General features: G+C 37.7%; 1 protein-coding gene across 1 annotated transcript in view; it reads left to right on the top strand.

The window, feature by feature from the left end:
* Positions 1 to 5,003, top strand: part of SLAIN1 (SLAIN motif family member 1) — a 92,398-nt gene extending 87,395 nt beyond the window's left edge. The window contains exon 8 of the mRNA XM_017829969.1: positions 4,550 to 5,003. Coding sequence (XP_017685458.1) covers positions 4,550 to 4,568 — 19 coding nt within the window. The 3' untranslated portion in view covers positions 4,569 to 5,003. The remainder of the gene's footprint in view (positions 1 to 4,549) is intronic.
* Positions 5,004 to 20,233: the final 15,230 nt, after the last annotated feature.

Here is a 20,233-nt window from a genome sequence, read left to right on the forward strand (position 1 = left end):
CCTTCTTCTTTCTGTTAAATCTCTGTTAATAATGTGTGAAGGAGTGACAACAAAGAGCTTCTGTCCTCTTTATAAAAGATCCTTAAGGGCAGAGGCAAGCTGTAAGAAACTATTCTTTTGCTAATGATGGCTGAATTACTGAGAATGCTCAGTGTTAAAAACCCACGACAAGGATCTTGTACATGGAAAGGAAGTATTTCCTTGGACGACTTTCTAATGACTGTCAAACATTTGCAGCCATCAGACAAAAGGAAGCATTGTAATGACAAGGCTGTGGTTACATCTGCCAGTTGTGTAGCTGTGAGCTGTAAGCTCTCCGGTAGTCCCATGAACTAAAAAATGACTCCTGATTCTGAATTTTCTTTACTTCACTCTTTCTACTTTTTTTTTCTTTTTTTTTCAAGGGTAGCTTGATTGATCATGATTTTACTAGAAAGGTCTTAGAGCCATTCAACCACACGCAGTTCTTTCTGAGTTATATAAAAGACCATTTCATACCAAGTTGTTCACTTTTTCAAGATCCTTAGATTTCTATGTCACCACAACTCTTTCCTCAGCTCAAACCATACCCCTTAATATATGTGCTATATGTAAAACTTAGTGGCTTGAAGAATATTCTTGCTCAGAGTATACATTTTCTATGTGACTCAAAGGTTTATGACTTTTCCAGTGTTTAGTTTACTAGTGGCAATTTGTCCTAGTCATGCATTTTTTATACTTTCAGAAAATCCACAAAAATCTGACCTGTCTTTATTCGATTGTAACTAATATTTTGTGGTTGTTTTTTTTTTTCTCAAATATGAGGCAGAAGAAGAACAAGAAAGTTCATGGTTGCATCATGTACAAATAATTGCATTACATATCAAAAAGCAACCTCATCACATAGTCCACAACTGAGCTTTCATAATACTAATTTTTATTGCAATAATTTTTGGCAATAACACAGTTAAATAGTGAGGAGGAAAGATCATTCATACAGCTTGTGTTGCATGGTAGACTCAAGCAGGTATTATACACTTTTTTCCCCATCACTGTGATAGCATCAAGAAACAGATTTTTGGGGTGAAACTTCTATAAAAACAAAATGCTTGGAAACAAGGCAATATTTCTAATACTGGTGTAAATGTGTAACAGAAGAGTAAATGTGTTTGTTAGTGGAGCCTGCCAAGTTGTATCCCCAAAAATACTTCTTACTGAAAGCTATGTACATTAAGTTTTCTTTTTGTTTGATTGCTTTTTTTTGTCCTTAGGCTTTGCAGGCAAGCTTTTAGGTATGGATATGATCTATGATGGAAAGTTTTTCTGTCAGTATGATGTCTCAGCTTAGCTGGGGAAAAACCATCACACACCCTAAACTCATATATCTCTCTACACAATATGCAGCTCTAATCTTGGCTTAGTGAGAATGATTAAAGTAGACATGGTAGATGCACTGGTGGAAAAACTCTTTTAGTCTCTTGTTTTGCTAAAATAGCTTTGCTAGAAGAGCATATTGAAAGAATCTCTTAAGTGGAGAGAAACAGGTTTATAATATGGCTAATTATGAGGCACTCATGGCAGGAAAAGTGAATATATTACTTTTCAAGGATATGTGCCTTGAAAAGCAACATGACTAAAAGCTTTAAAGAGTTTCAGTGAACACCAGATTATCTATGTGGTCCTAACATACTGTTGTGATTAAAAGGGCAAATGCAAGTCTTGAACATATGGACTGCAAACTATTAGAGAGGATTTGCATCAAGTACTAAAGAAATTATGAAGTTCTACCAGAGCTGGAATACTATGGTTAGTAATAAGGATGAATAATTATAGCAATAACCTAACAAGAGATGTGATGATCTCTCTGTAATTCAAAAAATGTATATAAAACCAGTTGTTTCTACATAAAATATGTATTCTACTTTAAAGAAAAATTGTTTTTCAAAACCAGCGTCTTATGCTCCTTGCATCTAGCCATAGAAATGGAACTGAACACCATCGCAGCAGAGATGAGCTAACTCTACTTTCCAGGTTTAAAGGGTACCTCTTGCAGTTTTAAAAAAAAATCCTATGAGGGGTGAAATACATCTGCCTTAACTATAGACAGCTAAAAATGAGATATCTGAATTATCCATTCAACCTTCCCAGTATGATCAGTGGCAAGAAATAGGCATCAGAAGAAAACTGTTCATCTTAGCTTAAAACATACGTCTAAGACAGATCAGATGAATTGCCCTCTGGAGGTGACACTTTTTTGTCCTGTAAAGGAACTTGAAGGATTAGCTTCCAAAATTTAGGCAAGTTTGTTGATGCAGGCGAATCCCTTCAGAGGTGTAGACTTGGCAGAGTGAAGAGCTTCAAGATTCTACAGCTTAAATATTTGCTTTAACTTTTCTTAAATTATACAATATCTTCTGCTCTCATCAATAAGAAAGAGACACAAAGATTTTTTTTTTACAGTAAGTTGCACTGATTTCTACAATTCACCTCCCATTGCAGCAATATCTACATCAGGAACCCACATTCATAATTTTCTGTCTGTGAGTGACACAGAGGACAGAGACACTGAGGATTAAAGGCTTGATTTAAATCCCATTAAAATGGGAGAGACTTGCATTGACTTTAATGAGATTTAGATTGAGTGCAGAGAAGGCTGAATGCTGAACTTCTGTCGGGTTTGAAGAACAGGGGGTATTAAAGGGCAAGCTAATAATGCTTCTGTTAAATGTTAAGTACCATTCTTCAGAGAGACTTGCCAAACTGGTCATTCAGTCTCATTCAGGATGACTACAGTGACTCAGTAAGCAATAAACAAAATTATTAATATAATTGCTAGTTGTCTTCCTGTCTTCTAAGCTTTGTTACATTCCAGTAAAGTAAGATGAGTGTTTAAGACATGATGTATTTTCTAGATACTGTTAACAATTTATTTTATAGGGTAGCTTTTGCCATCCGTCAAGGAATATCTGTCTTCTATTGCTGCATTACTTCATTCATTTACAGGCCAATGAGAACATGTAGGGCTACATTAAGCCTACCAGTTCAAGCAGAACTGAGTCACCTAAGTGACTACCAGGAGTCACCTAAGGAGTCACCTAAGTGACTCCTGTGGACTGTAAGCCCCTGTATGTCTAGAAAGTCCTTAGATACCTGCATGAAATGAAGATGAAGCCAGTTGCAGTTGATAGATGCCTATGCTCCACTGAGCATATGGACAATTGGTTCAGTTCATTATGTGGACAGAGGAAGGACATGAAACTCATGAAATAGGAAGTGGGAGCTTTGGTTTTCAAGTCCTTCTTTTTATAAAGGGCTTTGAATCCTTTGTTGCTATTTTATATAATTATTGCCAAAGAAGAGATGCAGGGACAGTCTTTGTTTGCTGTTAAAGCTGAATCACTGTGCAGGGGTGAAGGTAAGGGGCCATGGACACAAACTGAAACATCAGGAAACACCGTTTTTAATGTGAGGAAGACTGAGCACTGGAACAGGTTTCCCGCAGTGCTTGCGAAGTCTCCCCCTTTGGAAAAGCTGTCTGGACATGGTCCTGGGCAACCAGCTGTAGGTGGTCTTGCTTGAGCAAGAATGGTGGACCAGACGACCACCAGGGTCCCTCCCAACCTCAACAGATATGTGATTCTGTGATGAGTGGCATAGTCCATGAGGTAATAGGGGTGTAAACCAGGTCCCTGCTTCTGAATCGTTTTGAGAAAAGAAATTTGTGGAAGGAGGGCATCCATTCAAGCTCAGTTCTGCTTGAACTGCTCAACCACTTTTTATTAATAAACCAAGGGATTACGCCAATGCCTGATGCATGCACCACAACACAAACTCACCTGAGGAGCCTTTGTTTCCCTGATCTAGGGAATGTCTATGTGTGCATAGAGTCTACCTGCCAGACTGAGTTTCTTGGAAAAGAAGCATAATTTAAAATTCCAATTATGTGTAAACATATGTTGAGCTGCTCAGCTGTGCCAAAATAGTAGCAATCTTGTGAGTGCTTAGAAGCTGACTATCACAGGACGTTCACTGGTTTAGATGTGGGACTGTATCCAAAATGTCACTAGGAATGTAACTAACAAGTTTGGTCATTTACTGCTGGCTGAGGGAGGGTGGGTGGGGAGGGGATCTGTGGGAGATGACACAGAGACTTTAGGGAGGCTTCTCACCACCCACTACACTGAGCGCATCAACTATAGCACACAAAAAGATACTGGGGAGAGCAGGCAGGACACCTCCAATTATTCCACTCACAGGTGTTCAGGCAACTGAAAACCACCACTCGGGCTTTAGCATGGCTGATACCATTAATCTGTGTATTTTGTTCCTGGTTCCTAGCACAGGTCAATGTACCAACTTATGCTATGTGTACAAAACCATGGATCTAGATTTGGCTCTTGGTCCTTGGTCTTGTAAGTTATTTTCACAGCTTCTTAAAACAAATGGCTTAAAGCCCCTGATTTTAATCCGATTATTCCTATGTCTAAAATGATTCATGTTCTGAAGGCTTCCTACAACAAAACATAGTCCTAGTCTGACTTGTTCTTCCTCTTTCAATTTTTCTTTTAAGTATCCTAAATGATGGCTGACACTAGAACCAGGAATGCAGACACATTGACATCAAAAGCAATCGTAATATGGATGTGGCAACAAGGGTGGGGGACAGAGTGGAAGGAAGAGGAGCACTTTGAAGATGTCATGATAACTCAGGCATGTTTAGATTCAGTAAGTAGGTGTGCCTTTTTCTGTATCCTGCTCATCTGCAAAGTAGGATGTTTGAAGAGAGGGAAAAATGAAATGTTATTTCCAGTAAAGGGGAGGAGACTTAACAAAGGCAAAATTGTTAACAATGGCAAAACACAAACAGTGGAGAGAACATTAGAATTTTTAGCCAAGGAATAACTGGCTATACAGTGTATGTATTTGAAATACAGAGGAAAATTGCTGCCTTTTCTGTTTTTCAAAGCACTGATGTTTATAATTTATTTGTTATTGAATTTTATAAAACTGTTGCAATAAATATAAGGCTAGAACTGAATAATATTTTCCCCTATTAGTTTGGTTATTTGCCAGAAACATGATTAAAACTATATGTAAATTCAATCTGTACTTGCAAATACAAAATTTGGTTAGTTATTTTTTAATTGGAGACTAATAGATCAGGACTATGGCCATCTCTTGAAATTTTGGTAGAGGTAACTCAAGGAACCCATGTGCTGAGGTGGCCTCTGGGGTATCACAGAACCAAACCCAGGGCACCAGACATTAAGTCTCCCCTGATATTTGCCTACCGTGCCAGCACTCATAGTCCTAATAAACCGAGACTCAGACCACTCATGACGAAGATGCACCAACAAGGTTTTGATAAAGGCTCTACATTGTGTCTGTTAAGAGTAAGGGAGAAGCCATTTCCCAAGTGAATCTCAGCCTAAAAAGTTGCAGTGATGGTCAATAGGACACACCACTCAGAGACACATTTTTAACCATAGAGTAATGGTACATTGAAGGCCAGGAAATGTGATTTTGCACAATAACAAGGCCCATGTGTAACTGCGGAGAGCTTCCAGCTCTACTGTTCTTCAAACCTTGCAAGCCTGCTGGCAAGATGAGAACAAACCAGAAGTCATTCCAATCACTACCGGGGCGGTTGTGCATGTAGATCCAGTGGTATGGATATCCAGTGGGTCTACCAAGGAAGGAGTACAATTAGTTCAACACCACTTAATAACTAGAGTAGTTTTTATATTGCAGATGTTTCAGGGCATTATCCATAAAAAAAAAATAAATTCTACTTTCTACTTTTTTCCCTTGAAAGTTGAATGTATAATCCAGATCATGAAGCTGCAACTTCAAAGTATTACCCTTGTCTGAGATGATCTTGAATACCGCCACTCATTTGGCCTAAAATCCATGTTTGGAATTATTATCAGAACCTTTCATTCTCACAGGTGAATTAATATTGAAATATTTAAGAGAAAACGAGACAGTGTTAATAAGAGACATTTAGAGAAAGTGTCAAAGTACCCCAGGTCTCTACAGGTACATAAGGTATCTAAAATGTCAAAATGAATTTAAAATTCTTAGTTCAATTATTGCACATATATATATATACATACATACATACATACATATATATATATATATATAAATGTGAATATAAATTTGTGTGTTGGGGGTTCTGTGACATAACTTGAAAAGTACTTACTTTGATTAGTACCAGATCAACCTTTCCTAATTTTGCTCTAAGTATTGCCAATTTGAGCTTTTGAAGACAGATTCACTGACTTTCAGTGGTCTGTTTCCCTCCAGATGTTCGTTATCACCTCTGCCATTTACCACCCTATATCCAGCCAGTAAAGCAATTTGTGAGTACTCCCTTAACTCATTTCAGGGAAAATTAATTGGATTAATTTCTTTTGTTTAAGCAGTTTACCTGGTTTGCTCTGTCTGAAGTGGATTAGGAAACCCTAATATAAACTGTTCTTCTAGCAGAATTGTAGAAATGCTGAAATCTTTGGCAGTGACTTCTGCAGCAAGGCCTCACTCAAAGGAGCAGGGCAGGGCAATGATCTCCAGGGACAACTCCTCAAAGCACAAGAAGATCATCTGGATATGCAGGAAACAGCAGGTGTGGCAGGCAGCCAACTTGGCTGAACAGGGAACTCCTGGCTGAGCTCAAACACAAAATGGAAATATACAGATAGGGGAAATGGGAATCAGCTAAGGAAGAGTATGGAAATTATTGCTGGAGCTTGAAGGGGTAAAGTTATGAAACCCCAAGCCTGGCTGGAGTTTAAACTGACTAGTGATAGGAAAGGCAATTGGAGGGACTTCGGACTACATTGGGAGCAAAAGGAAGACCAACAAAGAACACAGATCCACTGATAAATAGGATGGATGACTTGATGATGAAGGATATAGAAAAGATAGATTGACTCAGTCACCTGATTCGTACTGGCAAGGTCTTCTTTCCAGCTTCCATAATTTCTGTGGCAGAATCTAGGGAAAGAAATGTTACCCCAGGTAGGGTGTGTTGGAATTAGAGACCGCTTTAGCAATCTGGACATATACAAGACCATGGGACTGGACAGAATGCATCAAAGATTGCCAACGGATCTGGTTTATGTCATTGAGGTTCTCTTCATCATCATCCTTGAACAGTGGTAGAGAGTGCAGGAGGTTCTTGAAGATGTGAAAAAGACAAATGTCATGTACATCTTTAGAAAGTGCAAGGAAGAGGATCTGGAAGACTACAGGCCAGTCAGTCTCACTTCAGTCTGTGGAGAAGTTATAGAGCAAATCCTGCTGAAGACCATTTCCAGGTACATGGAGGAAAATAATGTGGTTTGCCAAGGGCAAATCATGCCTAACCAGGAATACCTGTAGAGCCTTTAAGTTCCTTGAACCAAATATCATAGAATCATAGAATATATTGAGTTGGAAGGGACCCAATGGGATCATCGAGTTCAACTCCTAGCCCTGCACAGGACACCCAGATAATCACACCATGTGCCTGAGAGTGTTGTCCAAGCAATTTACTATCTCACCTCAGAAAAGGTGGCAGTTATGCCAAACTGCATTAAGCCAATTAAGTTTTACAGTCAAAATGATTTCATCAAGCACATAGGGAAGGGAGAAAAACATTGCACACTGGAAAAGGGTGGGAGGTAAAGACTGCATTATTTTCCTTTAGTAACCACAGGGTATAAGTAACTGAGGCCCATCACTATTTCTTGTACCTCTCACATGAGAGCAACAGAAAATCCCATATTTGAATACATTTGGTCTCTGACATTGGTTACATTTAGGGTAAAACTTAGCTTGATAAAAAGTTTCTTTTCCTTTTCCAATTAATATACCTTGCTTTCAACTGATTTAGAGGCAAGTTTTCTCCCTTGGCCTTTAAGGTTAGTGAAAGATAATGGTTATTAGTAGTCTTTCTGCGGAAAGATCTTTAAACAAAGGTTTTCACTGTTGTCTAGGAAAAACAGAACTCCAAAATGTCTCTAAATCTCCTCTGGAATTGAAGACCAAGAAGATCCAAAGCAAGAACACTTCAGCTAACAGTACTTGGTTTCTATTTTCACCTGTCTCTCCAAGAAGTACAATATTCTGTAAGAGCTCAAAAGATATCCTTGGAGTGCCCAATACAGGGGAATAACAGTTTTTAAGAACATGTACATCTGAGCTATTCTCTTTAAACTCTTTTTACTGCTAAAGTGTCATTTTATTGTTGAAAAATAGTAGACCCCCTGTGATATTCTGATACAGATCTCCAAAATAGTTAAAATAGACCTCGATTTGAGGGTGCTTCTTTTTCTCCACTGACTAAAAAGCAAACCTAGTATGATTATGTAGGTATCTGTTCTGCAGTCATTTAGAGTTAGTGGAGATTATTTCCACCTGGCACATCTGGCCTGTGGTCTGACCATGCTGATCTACCATGAAACTGGTGTCATGGAAGGCTAATTGGAAAAACACTAGTGCCACACATCAAAAGAACAATTGGGATTTGTAAGGCTTGATATTATATTTGCAGAGGTGCTACAAGAAGCATACATGCTGGCAGCCTAGATATGTGGAGTCAAGAAAAAGAATGGAATGATACTCTGCCCTTTCCTGGGATCAGACAACAGAGTAAGTTGTAGCCTTCATATATGTGTCCAAACATGCACACTAAAGCTTCTACTTACCACAACCAAAGAGAAACCAATCCAAGCACCATATGAGGGATTTTTCTTTTTATTTTTGTTGCTTCCTGTCATTGCCTCAAAGCAGGAATAATTATAAAAAAAGCTGCCACTTTTTTCTTGCAGAGGTGAAAACACATTTTAAGCATGCACAAACAGTACACATTATTAAAACAATCACCAAGGATTGCAACTAACTTCTAAGAGAAATGAATTTTTTTTCCATGTCTGACACTGGTCTGGTGTATGCTGTTATGAAGATGTAGCTGTTGAATGCCATGAGAGTTTAATTCTTCAGTGTAAGCAAAACTTTTCTGTGTGTCTTTCTCTTCTTACATGATGGTGGTACTGCTGTCTGGTGATGGAAATGCTTTCACTACTTTCTGTACAAAGCAATGGTAACCAGATCCTTCTGGGATTCTTTGCTCCCATTAAGCCTACACTGGTCCATTGCCGGATGGTCGAAGTGGCAGGATGCCTGAATCATCTGAGAGTGGCAGCCTTTTCTATTCAGTCTGCATCTCTTAGTTGTATGTGCAGTACTGACTCTTATCATTCAATATGATACAAAGATCCAGTTAGAAGAAATAATATGAGAAGAATTATGAATAACTAGGACCTACTTAGAAATATTTTACCAGATGTTGAAAAAGTGACAGTATTCCAAAGAAAACAGAGTGTTTGATCTAAGAAAAGAAGAAGTTTTAATGTAAGAGAAATCAGAGCAGAACAAATAATAAAAAAGAAGATTTATTTATGAGTAAAATCAGGGATATATTTATGAGTGATATCAGTGAACAGCATAGAAGCCAGCACATAAAGAAAATTAATGAAGATTAAGGAATGGAAGTGGAAGCCTGTAACCGTCTGGGTCAAAGAAAAAGTATTTTCTGAGTAGATCCAAACAAAACCAATACTAACAATAATAAAGGCAGGATGACCCTAATAGAATTGCAATGGCTGACACAGAAAAGGCAGTCATAAGTGTTTCAGTTCTGTATTATGGACTGAGGAGAAAAAGAATAATGTCTTCCTGTTGGGTGATGCTGATCTGATATCCTCCAGTGGTACTAAGGATAGGTACAGGTGCAAGACATCACATGATCTTAAGTTAGCAGTTCCAATAATCTTGCAACCAAACCCTTGTCAAGTTTAATGTTGAGATTAGTGTAAAGAACCTCTGGTCTTGATTTTCAAGAAGCCTTGGAATTTCCGGAGGACTGGATAGAAGCTAATATTGTGCCATTATTTTAAAACAGAAAAAAACCCAGACCTGGATAATGCAGGGATAAAAGCCCAGACCTGGATAATACAGGCTTGGCAGTCAGAGCACAGTATTAGGACAAATAACTTCTGGTAGAGGTTTGACTTGGTACTGTATGAGATCTTCATTAATACACTACAGAAAAACAGGTCAATGTAGCACACATTACATTGATGCAAAACTGTTTATCTCCATACATAATTGTAAAAAGAGAGGGTTTCTGTGTCTTTTTTGATTAACTGTGTTTTCCATGAAATGCCAGAGGGACTATTTTTTTGCCCTATGTCATTGAACATTTTTACCAGTGATTAGGCAAAAGGACATAACATTCTGACAAAATTTGGTGATGACACATAGATAACAGGAGTGAAAAAATTAAGAAGAGATGAATTAACAACAAAGAGTATCCAGGGACACTGTGTAAGCAAGAATAGACAAAAAATTGTCTGTACAGCCAAATAGAGGGTCTAACATATAGGAACAGAAATATAAGCCATAAAAACAGGAGTGAGGACTTTCCTATGAAGCACAGATTCTGAAGAGGACATGTCATAACACTTTATTGGGATCATATGGACGAAAAAAAAGGCAAATACTATCGTTAGGTATATCCATTGGACAGAAGTGGAAGGTGAAGTCATTTGGCAGAGAAGCAATTGCTACTTGGAATAGAGCATCCAGTTCTAGTGCTCAGAATTCATGATGGATGTGAATAATTTGGAGAAGGGTCAAAGAAAAGCCATGGGAATATTAAGGACCTGGAAAGTCTCCAGTAGTGCAATCTACTTAGCTTATCAACGTGATGACTTAAGGATAACTGGTCACGGTAACAAAACAGGACAAACAGCAAAGAGCTGTTCAGTCCAACAGTCAGAGGTCTGACAAGCTCCTCTGTCAAAAAGGTGAAGCTAAAAATTCAAACAAAAATAAAGGCACTTTTTTTCTTAGCAATCCATTACATTAGTGGATATATTTACCTTATTCTTAGGCTATATTCTTAGGCTTCACCTAAGAAGTGCGGAATTACCGGCAGTTTTTAAATCTAGATTGGGTGTTTCTCTAAAAACAAGTTTAATTTTCAGTGGGACTACTTATCCTGAAGCAGAAATAACCCTGTGAGACTCTGTAGACTCTGTCATTGGTGGGATCAGACTGGATATTTGAGCCCTTCTGCCCTTTTTCTACTGTATGGATGTGCCCATTCTTCAGTGTGCTCTGAGAGAGCTGGTATCTGTATTTATATAGCGTGACATGGGGATGATGCTACCTTAGATCTTATAAGCAGCACAGCAGCATAATTCTGGTGATGAGCTCAGGCTAATTAACCATGTCGTGCACAAGGGCTAGTCAATCATCTGTGGTAACATGACTATGCTGCTTTCCCTTGTGGAGCTGGCTCTACACAATCCAGAGTTGTGCAGCTGTTTGATGTATGCATGGTTCAATATAGACCCTAAGCAAGTTTGTTTTCATGTACTAAAAAAATGGTTGCAATAAAGTGCTTCTCTCTTTAATGAAAGTAAGTCATTACTGTAACTTGTGGTATTTTAAACTGTTTTATGTATTCTGACACCAGTGATAGCTCAGACATTACAGGGTGTCTGGTTCTCTTAGCATACTAGCCACACTATGACACACTATTCCTGGTTTTCTTAGCTTTTTTTTGGCTCTGATGTTCCTACTTGTATCATTTAATGAGAAACACTGAACAGAGGATTTATTGTGACATTATTTATATTGAGAAGAGGAAATAGATGATGAGGAAGTGAATAACTCTTCTGTGAAAAGCTATGAAATTACAAAAATCTAGTGGAGTCATTTTCACAGTTTGTAATTGTTTACCATATCAGTCAGTAGGTGAGTCATTGCACCAGAACCTCTCTTACTTTTTATTTACTCCAAATAAATATTTGCAACATGCAAGTAATTATTTACATTACTGGGTCTCATCCCTGGAATTTTCCAGAGACATTCTCTGATTCCATGATACCTGTGTGGGCTAAGGATGTATGTAATACACTCTGCCTTACACAAGGGTTCTCCTACATGTTTTAGTCACTTGGAACTCTACAACATCTTTCTAAAAAGATTTCCCCAAATAAACAACCCCAATACACAAATATGTGATGAAAACTTAGAATTAAAATTACAGCTTTCTCACTAAATGAAAGTATAGAAACACTAATAATCTGAAAAATAAATAGAAATCAAACCAAAAAAATAGAGAGGTGAGAAGGCTGAGAATAGCTATAAAAACGGTGAACACATATGTAGATTAAATCAAGATAGGCTAACTGTATGAAAAGTTTAGATGTCTCCTGAATCATTCTTCCTAAAATGCTTCTGATCTTGCCTACAGCAATTTGGTTCAGAGCAGTAGAATGGGTCTGTAAATAAACCCCTCAATTTTCTTCACTTGCTGAGATTTGGTTTGGCTCTTATACCAGTTTCAAAGGTTTCAAAGTAGATCAGCTTTAGAAGAAACAAAATCTATCTCCATTTGAATTGTCCTCCAATGTGGGTGTGAGCCTATGGAGTCCACATCATGCCCAATGCAGATCTAATAGACGTGGCAGTACAAGGCCACTGAGAAATCCTGTGTCATTCCAGTTTGGGTTTTGTGCTATATTAAGGGTCATGTGCCATGACTGCAAAGGCTGCTGTGCCTTTTAAAACCTGAGGACCACGAGCTGTATAATCTACATAGTACCTAGCTGCATCAGAAACTGTTCCCTCTGCCTCTGTCTTTTTTTTGTTCAAGAAAGTATTTCTATTACAGTTTCACCGAGTAAGCTGCCAATGTGGCAGCCCTGAGGATAGATTTTAAAGCTCCCTTCCCTTCCTGAGCACAGCTCCATTGAATACTATTCTGTTCAGCATTGCCAATCCTGTCCCCTGCACACAAACAAGAAACCATTTCTTCAGGTCCAGAATGTTGAATTGACTGTGCTCAAAGCAGTAGCCATGACAAGGACACCAATTCTGCTTGTCTTCTGCTTCAGAGAAAGGGAGATCCCAGAGGGTAGGTCTTTAAAAGAGGCCCCTGCAGACATAGGATTAAGTTTCCATTCCTCCCCTATCGTGTTTCACAATCCATGTTGTCCAAACTCAGAGTGGGAAGGTAGTTTTGGCAGAAGGCAGCACAGAATCACTTGGATACAGCAGGAACATAAACAGAAAGAGGGATCTGTTCAAGAGTGTCTTTACATGCAGTGGTAGTTTGGACAATGATGTGTTTGATTTACATGAGACAGGAATAAGGACTGACTAGCTTAGAAATTGGACTTTGACTTTTCCTTGACTTTGTCATATATGATGTCCTCGTGACCACCATGGAGAAAATTTATCTAAAAAGTAACCACTCTAATATTGTCCTAAATTCAAAATTTTTTTAAACCATCCTTAAACAGGAGCTATCTCTCTCACATTGGTAGATTATTTCAAGCAAGACTTTACATTTCAAGTAAGAATCATTTTCGCATGTTGTTCTGTTCAGTACTTTTGCAATTGACTTGGACTGGTTATACACAGTGTACACTTAATGGATTACGTGTGAAATAGAATATGGAAGCACTATGGGAGATGGTATTAGAATTCAAAACTGCCTTGATGAATCAAAGACCACTAAGGTGGGCTGCAGCCATCAGTGTGAAACTAGGTAAAGGCTAGTAGTGTATGCTGCTACAAGCAGCAAAGGTCAGTGGTGGTAATGGGCCAATATGTAAAGATAATTTAGTGGTTTTATCATTGCAAAAAGAGAAAAATCTCATTCTGGGACATACTGAAAGAGTCATATGTATGACAAATATTTTGTAGAGTTCCAGTGTGAGATAACTTTGATTTTAACATCTTTCAAATATTGTACAGCAGATTTTGGTGTGTATTGTGTGCCTATTACAGCAAAACATCATGATCTTAAGTACTTACACTGCAGTTCCAGGTGCAAATCTATAATCCTGTATTACATAGAAGTCTGGTGCAATTTTTAATGTGGTATACGTTTTAGAGAGTAATATAAAAGCATATTGATAAAAATTAGGTGAAGGAACTGACAAGCCTTTTTAAGCAAGGAGCCTTGAAGAGAAAATTCCTAATTGAAGTGGACAATGTGTTGCCTCCTTCTGCTTAACTGCTATTAAGGAATGTATCTGCTTATCTTCATTAACTGTACTTGACATCTGTATATATATGATGTGTGTTTCACAACTTCCTTCCCACTTTTCAAGAAGCACAACAAAGTCAAAGATTTGTGAGCAACAGAATTACTGCTTCAACATCACTTGAAATGCATACAATTGTTTATGGGACAAAACAGAGGAAAGTGTATACAGTAACTCTAGTGTCACCTTACAAATAAGATATTCCTTTGCTTCTTACCCTCTAAAAGAAGCAGTAGTTCATATTATTTAATCCTGTTATAGGAAAAAATATTCGGAGAAACAAATTCTTTAGAGATCAGGGCTTCATATTGGCTATACAGTGAATTAATGCAATGAGAGGCCCAGTCATAACTTAATCCCTCTTCAAGGATATAAAGTGGTAGACAAACGCCAGATATGCTAGTCTAGAGAAAGAAGACATGCAGACTTTGAATATATATTTATTAAACTAAAAGTAAACATACCTACCTAGTATTATTAGCACTATATCTGATATGCATTTGCCCACAATAAACTAAACTAAATTAAACTAAACTAAACTGAACTAAACTAAACTATTTTCTAAGAAGGCTCAACACATCTTTACCTGGCAAACTTCCATTTATTTCAGCTGTCCAGCTATCTCACAAGGAAGACAGTTTTGGTGCATTTTAAGAGAAGCTTTCCAAAATATCTACTGAATCTTGTAGTTACAAGTACCTCTTTTCTTGCTCAATGCTGCATATGAAAACATCAGTTTTTTATCTATAATCTCATAGTATATTTTTAATGATTAATTAAAGAAAAGTGATTAATGAAAAAAACTTGATCAACACTGAAATATGAACATGGAAGGGAAAAAATGGAAACTTTTTTCTGTTGCAGTAACCTGTCTGTCTGATCTCATGTCTTTTCTCTGACAGTGGCAGTGTTTTTAGGTCCAGATGGGACTTACACACTTGATAGAATGGACTACATTTGAATCACTGAATTGCTGAAGTTGGCAGCGACCTTTGGAGATCATGTACTCCAACATCTCAGTCCAAGCAGGGTCACTTACAGAGGAGGGTGCACAGGGCTGTACTCTGCCAGGTTTTCAGTATCTCCAAGGATGAAGGCTCCACAACCTCTCTGAGAAACCTGTTCCAGTTTTCCACTGCAGAATGTTTTTCTTATAAGTGAATTTTCCTGTGTTTCAATCTTTACTCACTGCCTCTTGTCTATTCACTAGGCATCACTGACAGGTGTCTGGCTTTGTTTTCTTTACTCCCCTGTCAGGTACTTTACTCCCCTCTCAGGTATCAATGAGATCCTCCCCCAGCCTTCTTTTCTCCAGGGTAAGGAGTCCCAGATATCTCAACTGCTCCTTATCTGTCAAATCCTCCTAAAGTGCATTTAAGTAATGAAATACCTTAAAACAAATATTACCAGTTCTTTGTTGATTCTTTCAAACAAATGCAATCAAATGTATTGAAGAAGTATTGGAGAGGGACTTTCTACAAGGGCATGTAGTGGCAGGACAAGGGGGAGTGGCTTTAAATTGAAAGGACAGGTTTAGGTTAGATGTTAGGAAGAAATTCTTTATGGTGAGGGTGGTGAGACACTGGAACAGGTTCTGAGTGAAGCTGTCAATGTCCCATCCCTGAAGTGTTCAAGGACAGGTTGGATGGGGCTTTGAGCAACCTGGTCTAGTAGAAGGTGCCCCTGTCTATGGTTCCTTCCAACTCAAAGCAATCTAGGAAATTTCTGAATATAAGCAAAAAACCCCCTTTTTTTTAATACAGCCAATAAATTATGATGAACTTGCTATATTTATACAGTCAAATGGTTCAAGCACTTAGCCTTGCTTTTGTAAGTAGTTACACATCACTTAGGAGCCACCTGCATGACAACAGATTGACACTAGCTTGTTCTACCCAAGATCTTGGTCTGCTTTGCTCTGGAAGCAATTAAACTACTTTAGCTTGAGCTTGGAGCACACGGATGTCTGCAGCTCATGGCTTTCTACACTCAACCTTGTAGACATCCTTAATGCTTATTCAAATAATTGAGCACTATTTAATGAATTCCAGATTATAATAAATCTTTCTAACTATACAACTAAAAGATACACAAAGATTTAAAAGCCTTTTAAAACATGTTTATAAAACTTAACAAAGTCAGTTAAAAAGGGGTGATTTAGATCCACTTAACATTGAGTTGACATATGCTTGAAGAAACTCTGAGTGTTAAGATACTGATTTTACATATAAATTCTGCTTTTCATCCTGAAACACTCCCAAATGCTCTAAACTGACAATGGATTTGGAAGGCTCCCATTTTCTAGTACTGAAATGCACTCTCCTCCAGCGCAAGACGCAGCAGATGTCTCCCTGCAAAGTGTGAAACTGCAGAACAGGGCAGTATGCTCTGCTAACTCATGCACTGACAGGAAGAGAGAAGAACAGAGGAAACAGATTTTAATTTGTAATTATTTAATTTGGAATTTGGCCAAGACCCCATAGTTGGCAGTCCTGCTCTTGTGTAGGAGTGCCATGAAATGTGATTCTACTGTGGGTTTTGCAACTCGTTGGGAAGACTGGAGTAATCATGGTCAGACCTTGAACAGTTGGAAAATTTGGTTACTTCTATGAAAGCTGTAAGTTCTTCAGTTCAGGCAAAAGCGCAGAAGTCTCAGTAAATTACATGTACTCAAAATTTCTGGTATTTTTACTCCCAACTATACCTTTCCTAGTTTTTTCTTCTGCATCTTTTATGTTGTGACCAATATTTTTGCTTACATAATATATGTATATTTGTGTATGTACGTACACACAGAGATAAAAATGCATTATGCATAGATATGTTTGTAAATACAGTAATTGAAAGGTATTTGACTTGTATACTAAGTATTACAATATCAATTTATTCTGTCAGCTAAAAATAATTTGATTTCTCTCATAAACTGAGTATATACATAAATATTAAATGACCTCACCTATATGTGACAAATAGATCTTCCTATGAAGACATCTGTAAGTGAAATACATCAACTAAAGTATGAACGCTTTTATAAAGGTCAAATGCTTCTAAGATACTTAATAATGAGTTGCAAATATTAAGGAGCTTGCCATATTCTTTGTCTGTTTGTTCTTTGAAATTATGTCAAACAAATTTAACAAGATTGTTTTAGTAGTTAGTTGAACAGGAAGGATCTTCAAACCTATGGAGGTGCTTGAAGTGGAGCATTAACTTCACAGTCTGTTTCCATCTCCTATGAAAATATGAAGTTCTAAATTTTTTTTGAAAATAATATTTTTCTGTTGTCATAAAATGGCCAGGAAAGTTACAAAATTTGATTCTATGAAGAATTTTAAATTATAAATTCTTAAAACAACAAAATTATAAAATTATTTCATAACCAATTATCTTTGGAACTTATTAATACCAGTTAATAAAATTTTAGACATATTTTCATTACAATTCATAATATAGCCATGCAGTGTGAGTAGTACATGATTTGTCAGTATTTCAAATTTTTATATCCACTTCAGAAAACAATAAAAATATTTCTGTCAGTGAACAGTTTTCTTTATTATTAATACTAATGAACACATAATTTAAAAATGCAAAAGACTAGTCCAATAGTTAGGCAGACATTCATAATTTGCATGTGTGACATACATAGCTTACATTTGTCATATTCTGGCATAAATTAATGTAAAATTGTTTACAAGTCTAATAAAAACTCCTTAAAAATCAAACATCAAAGTTATAGAACACATTAAAAGTGGCATGTTCAGATTTTTTTAAGAAGTCAGTGGACTACGTTTTGCTCAGATTGATATGGTTTTTAAAAAATTCTTGATTTCATTGTAAACTTTTTCAGATAAAACTAATGAAAAACATTCTGTATACTACATATTTTATATTACATCATATGCAATATAACTTGTATAAATATGCATCAAAATTGTATGTACCTGGTTACTGTAGGTGTCGAGTATTCGATTACAGCAGAAGTGAACCCTTCCTGCTACATCTATGCTAGATGTACATTAAGAAGACCAATGGGGCCAAATCTGTAAGATGTGCTACCTGCTGCAGGTGCATTTCAGGGAAAAGCTTCCAGTATCTTTGGCAAACTCCAGTCTAGTTCTGTGAACACTCATTAGTAATTACGATGTTTGTTACAGTTTCGTTTATGAAAAAAAAAGGAAAGAAGAAAAATCCAGTTTCCCCCTGAATTCTGCCATCTCGCAGCTCAAACTAAAACCTACCAAATCCTCCAGTTTTGGTTTTGTCAGCTTGGCATGTTTCTTTCCTGCCCCTTCAAAGGCTGAGCATGTGTTGGGAAGATGTGAGCATCTTGGGGATTTATCATTAACCTTTTTCCTGATAGCTTCAAATGAGACCCATTGTCTGACTCCCTGGGTTTCACCATTGATCTGTTTCTTCAGGGTAAATAGACTTACAAGCGACTCACACAAACTGGGAAATGAAGGTCATGAAAAAGTAAAATGGCAACAAATGCTTCCCCCCATTCCGCTCACCCAAGAGCAAAACCAGTAGAAGCAATTTCTGGAGGATGTGGTTTGCGAAGAAAGTATGGTCACCCTAATTTTTTATCAGTGTTTCAGGTTTTACTGGGTTTCAGGATTTGACTCCCACTTTTTTCCAGGGCACTCCTCTAGGGTGACTATAGGAGATGTGAAGTTTTATGGCAATACTGAAGTCAGAGTTGTAGATATCCACTGATGGGTATAATCTGAATATTGATGTGTTTTCCATACTACTGTTCTGAAAAATTTTGATGCAGGCCTTACATGCCACAACATTCATAGCCTCATGCTGAGGTGTATGACCTGACTACTTGCCACATCATACTTTAAAATTCCTTTCAGATACTACCTCCCACAATCAGGACACCCTTGGATTGTCACAAAGATTTAATGGAGGTTTAGGATACTGATTACTAAGGTAAAATATTAATTTCTGTAGGTTTTACTTTTTATTACAGTAGATTTTTCTTGCTGATAGTTTCATTTTTCAAGAGAATGAAAGAGGACTGGGTGGGGGCTGTGCCCTTTCATTGGTAAGGGTGATCTTTGGGACCTCTTTCACAGATAAATGAGAGTACATTAAAAAAACTGGCAAGACCAAACAGATGTCAGGGTTTTATTTAATGTTTTTAAGCTAGCAATTGCAAGCCAGTAAATCATGTGACTACTGCTGTTATATAACACAGTACTCTTACCACTGCTGACTGAGAAGAAAAATGACCAGCAGAACATATAAGGCTAATCTTGAGTCCTTCTGTTTCCTTTGGTTTCTAATGCGTTCAGCAACTTGGCTTAGAAATTTAAACAGAGGTGCACAGCACGTACATGGAGAACTCTTGGGCCTTCTTGAGCAGACTGCAAGAACCCAGTGGTCAGAGCAGCAGGCTGCAGAAGAGTGCAGTAAAAAGTGAACCACTCTATGGACCAGACCCAGGCACAGGTTGCCAGTTGGACCATCCTGCTCCACCAACACCTAAGTGCCAAATCTACCCTTCTCAGGAGGGGTCAGAGCGAGCCAGTGTTTGAAGAACGTAAGCTACATGTATATGCATGTTGCTGGGAAAGTTCTAGTGTGTTTAGGAAACTGTCAACAAGCTGCAGTTAATCTCCCCAGCGAAAGAGCCAAGACCACAGTAGATAAAAAGTTAGCTGGGCTGTGAAGACTATGGCCTACCTGTAGAAGGCTGTAGGATCTTCAAAGAAATATGCAAAAAATGCTTCTTCATAGTGAGTGGTTGGTGAAAACCTTGGACCATAGGACAGGATAAAGGGAAAGGAAGTGAAGAGGCCAGGAGAGATATTAAGTAGAACATTTACTTGCAAGGTATCTCCTCTCTACAGGTGCTTCTGTTCCAAGCACAGGGAAACTTGAAACTACGTGCTAAAGGTGCTGGGATCATGAAAAAGACAAATCTAAATGGATGCAGCAGGCCACCAAGTAAAGAGAAGGAAACCTAACTGTTAGGAGCAAAACAGTAGTAGTATCAAACACATTTTGGGATGTACAGATACTGCAAACATCTAGTTATATATTTGACCAGTTACAGCATATTTAGTCTGATACTGTTTTCCACTGCTTTAAGAAAGGTAAATGAAAATATGCACAAAATTACACTGTCA

Source organism: Lepidothrix coronata, unplaced genomic scaffold, assembly GCF_001604755.1.
Source record: "Lepidothrix coronata isolate B3197 unplaced genomic scaffold, Lepidothrix_coronata-1.0 Scaffold172, whole genome shotgun sequence".
NCBI classification, from domain to species: domain Eukaryota; kingdom Metazoa; phylum Chordata; class Aves; order Passeriformes; family Pipridae; genus Lepidothrix; species Lepidothrix coronata.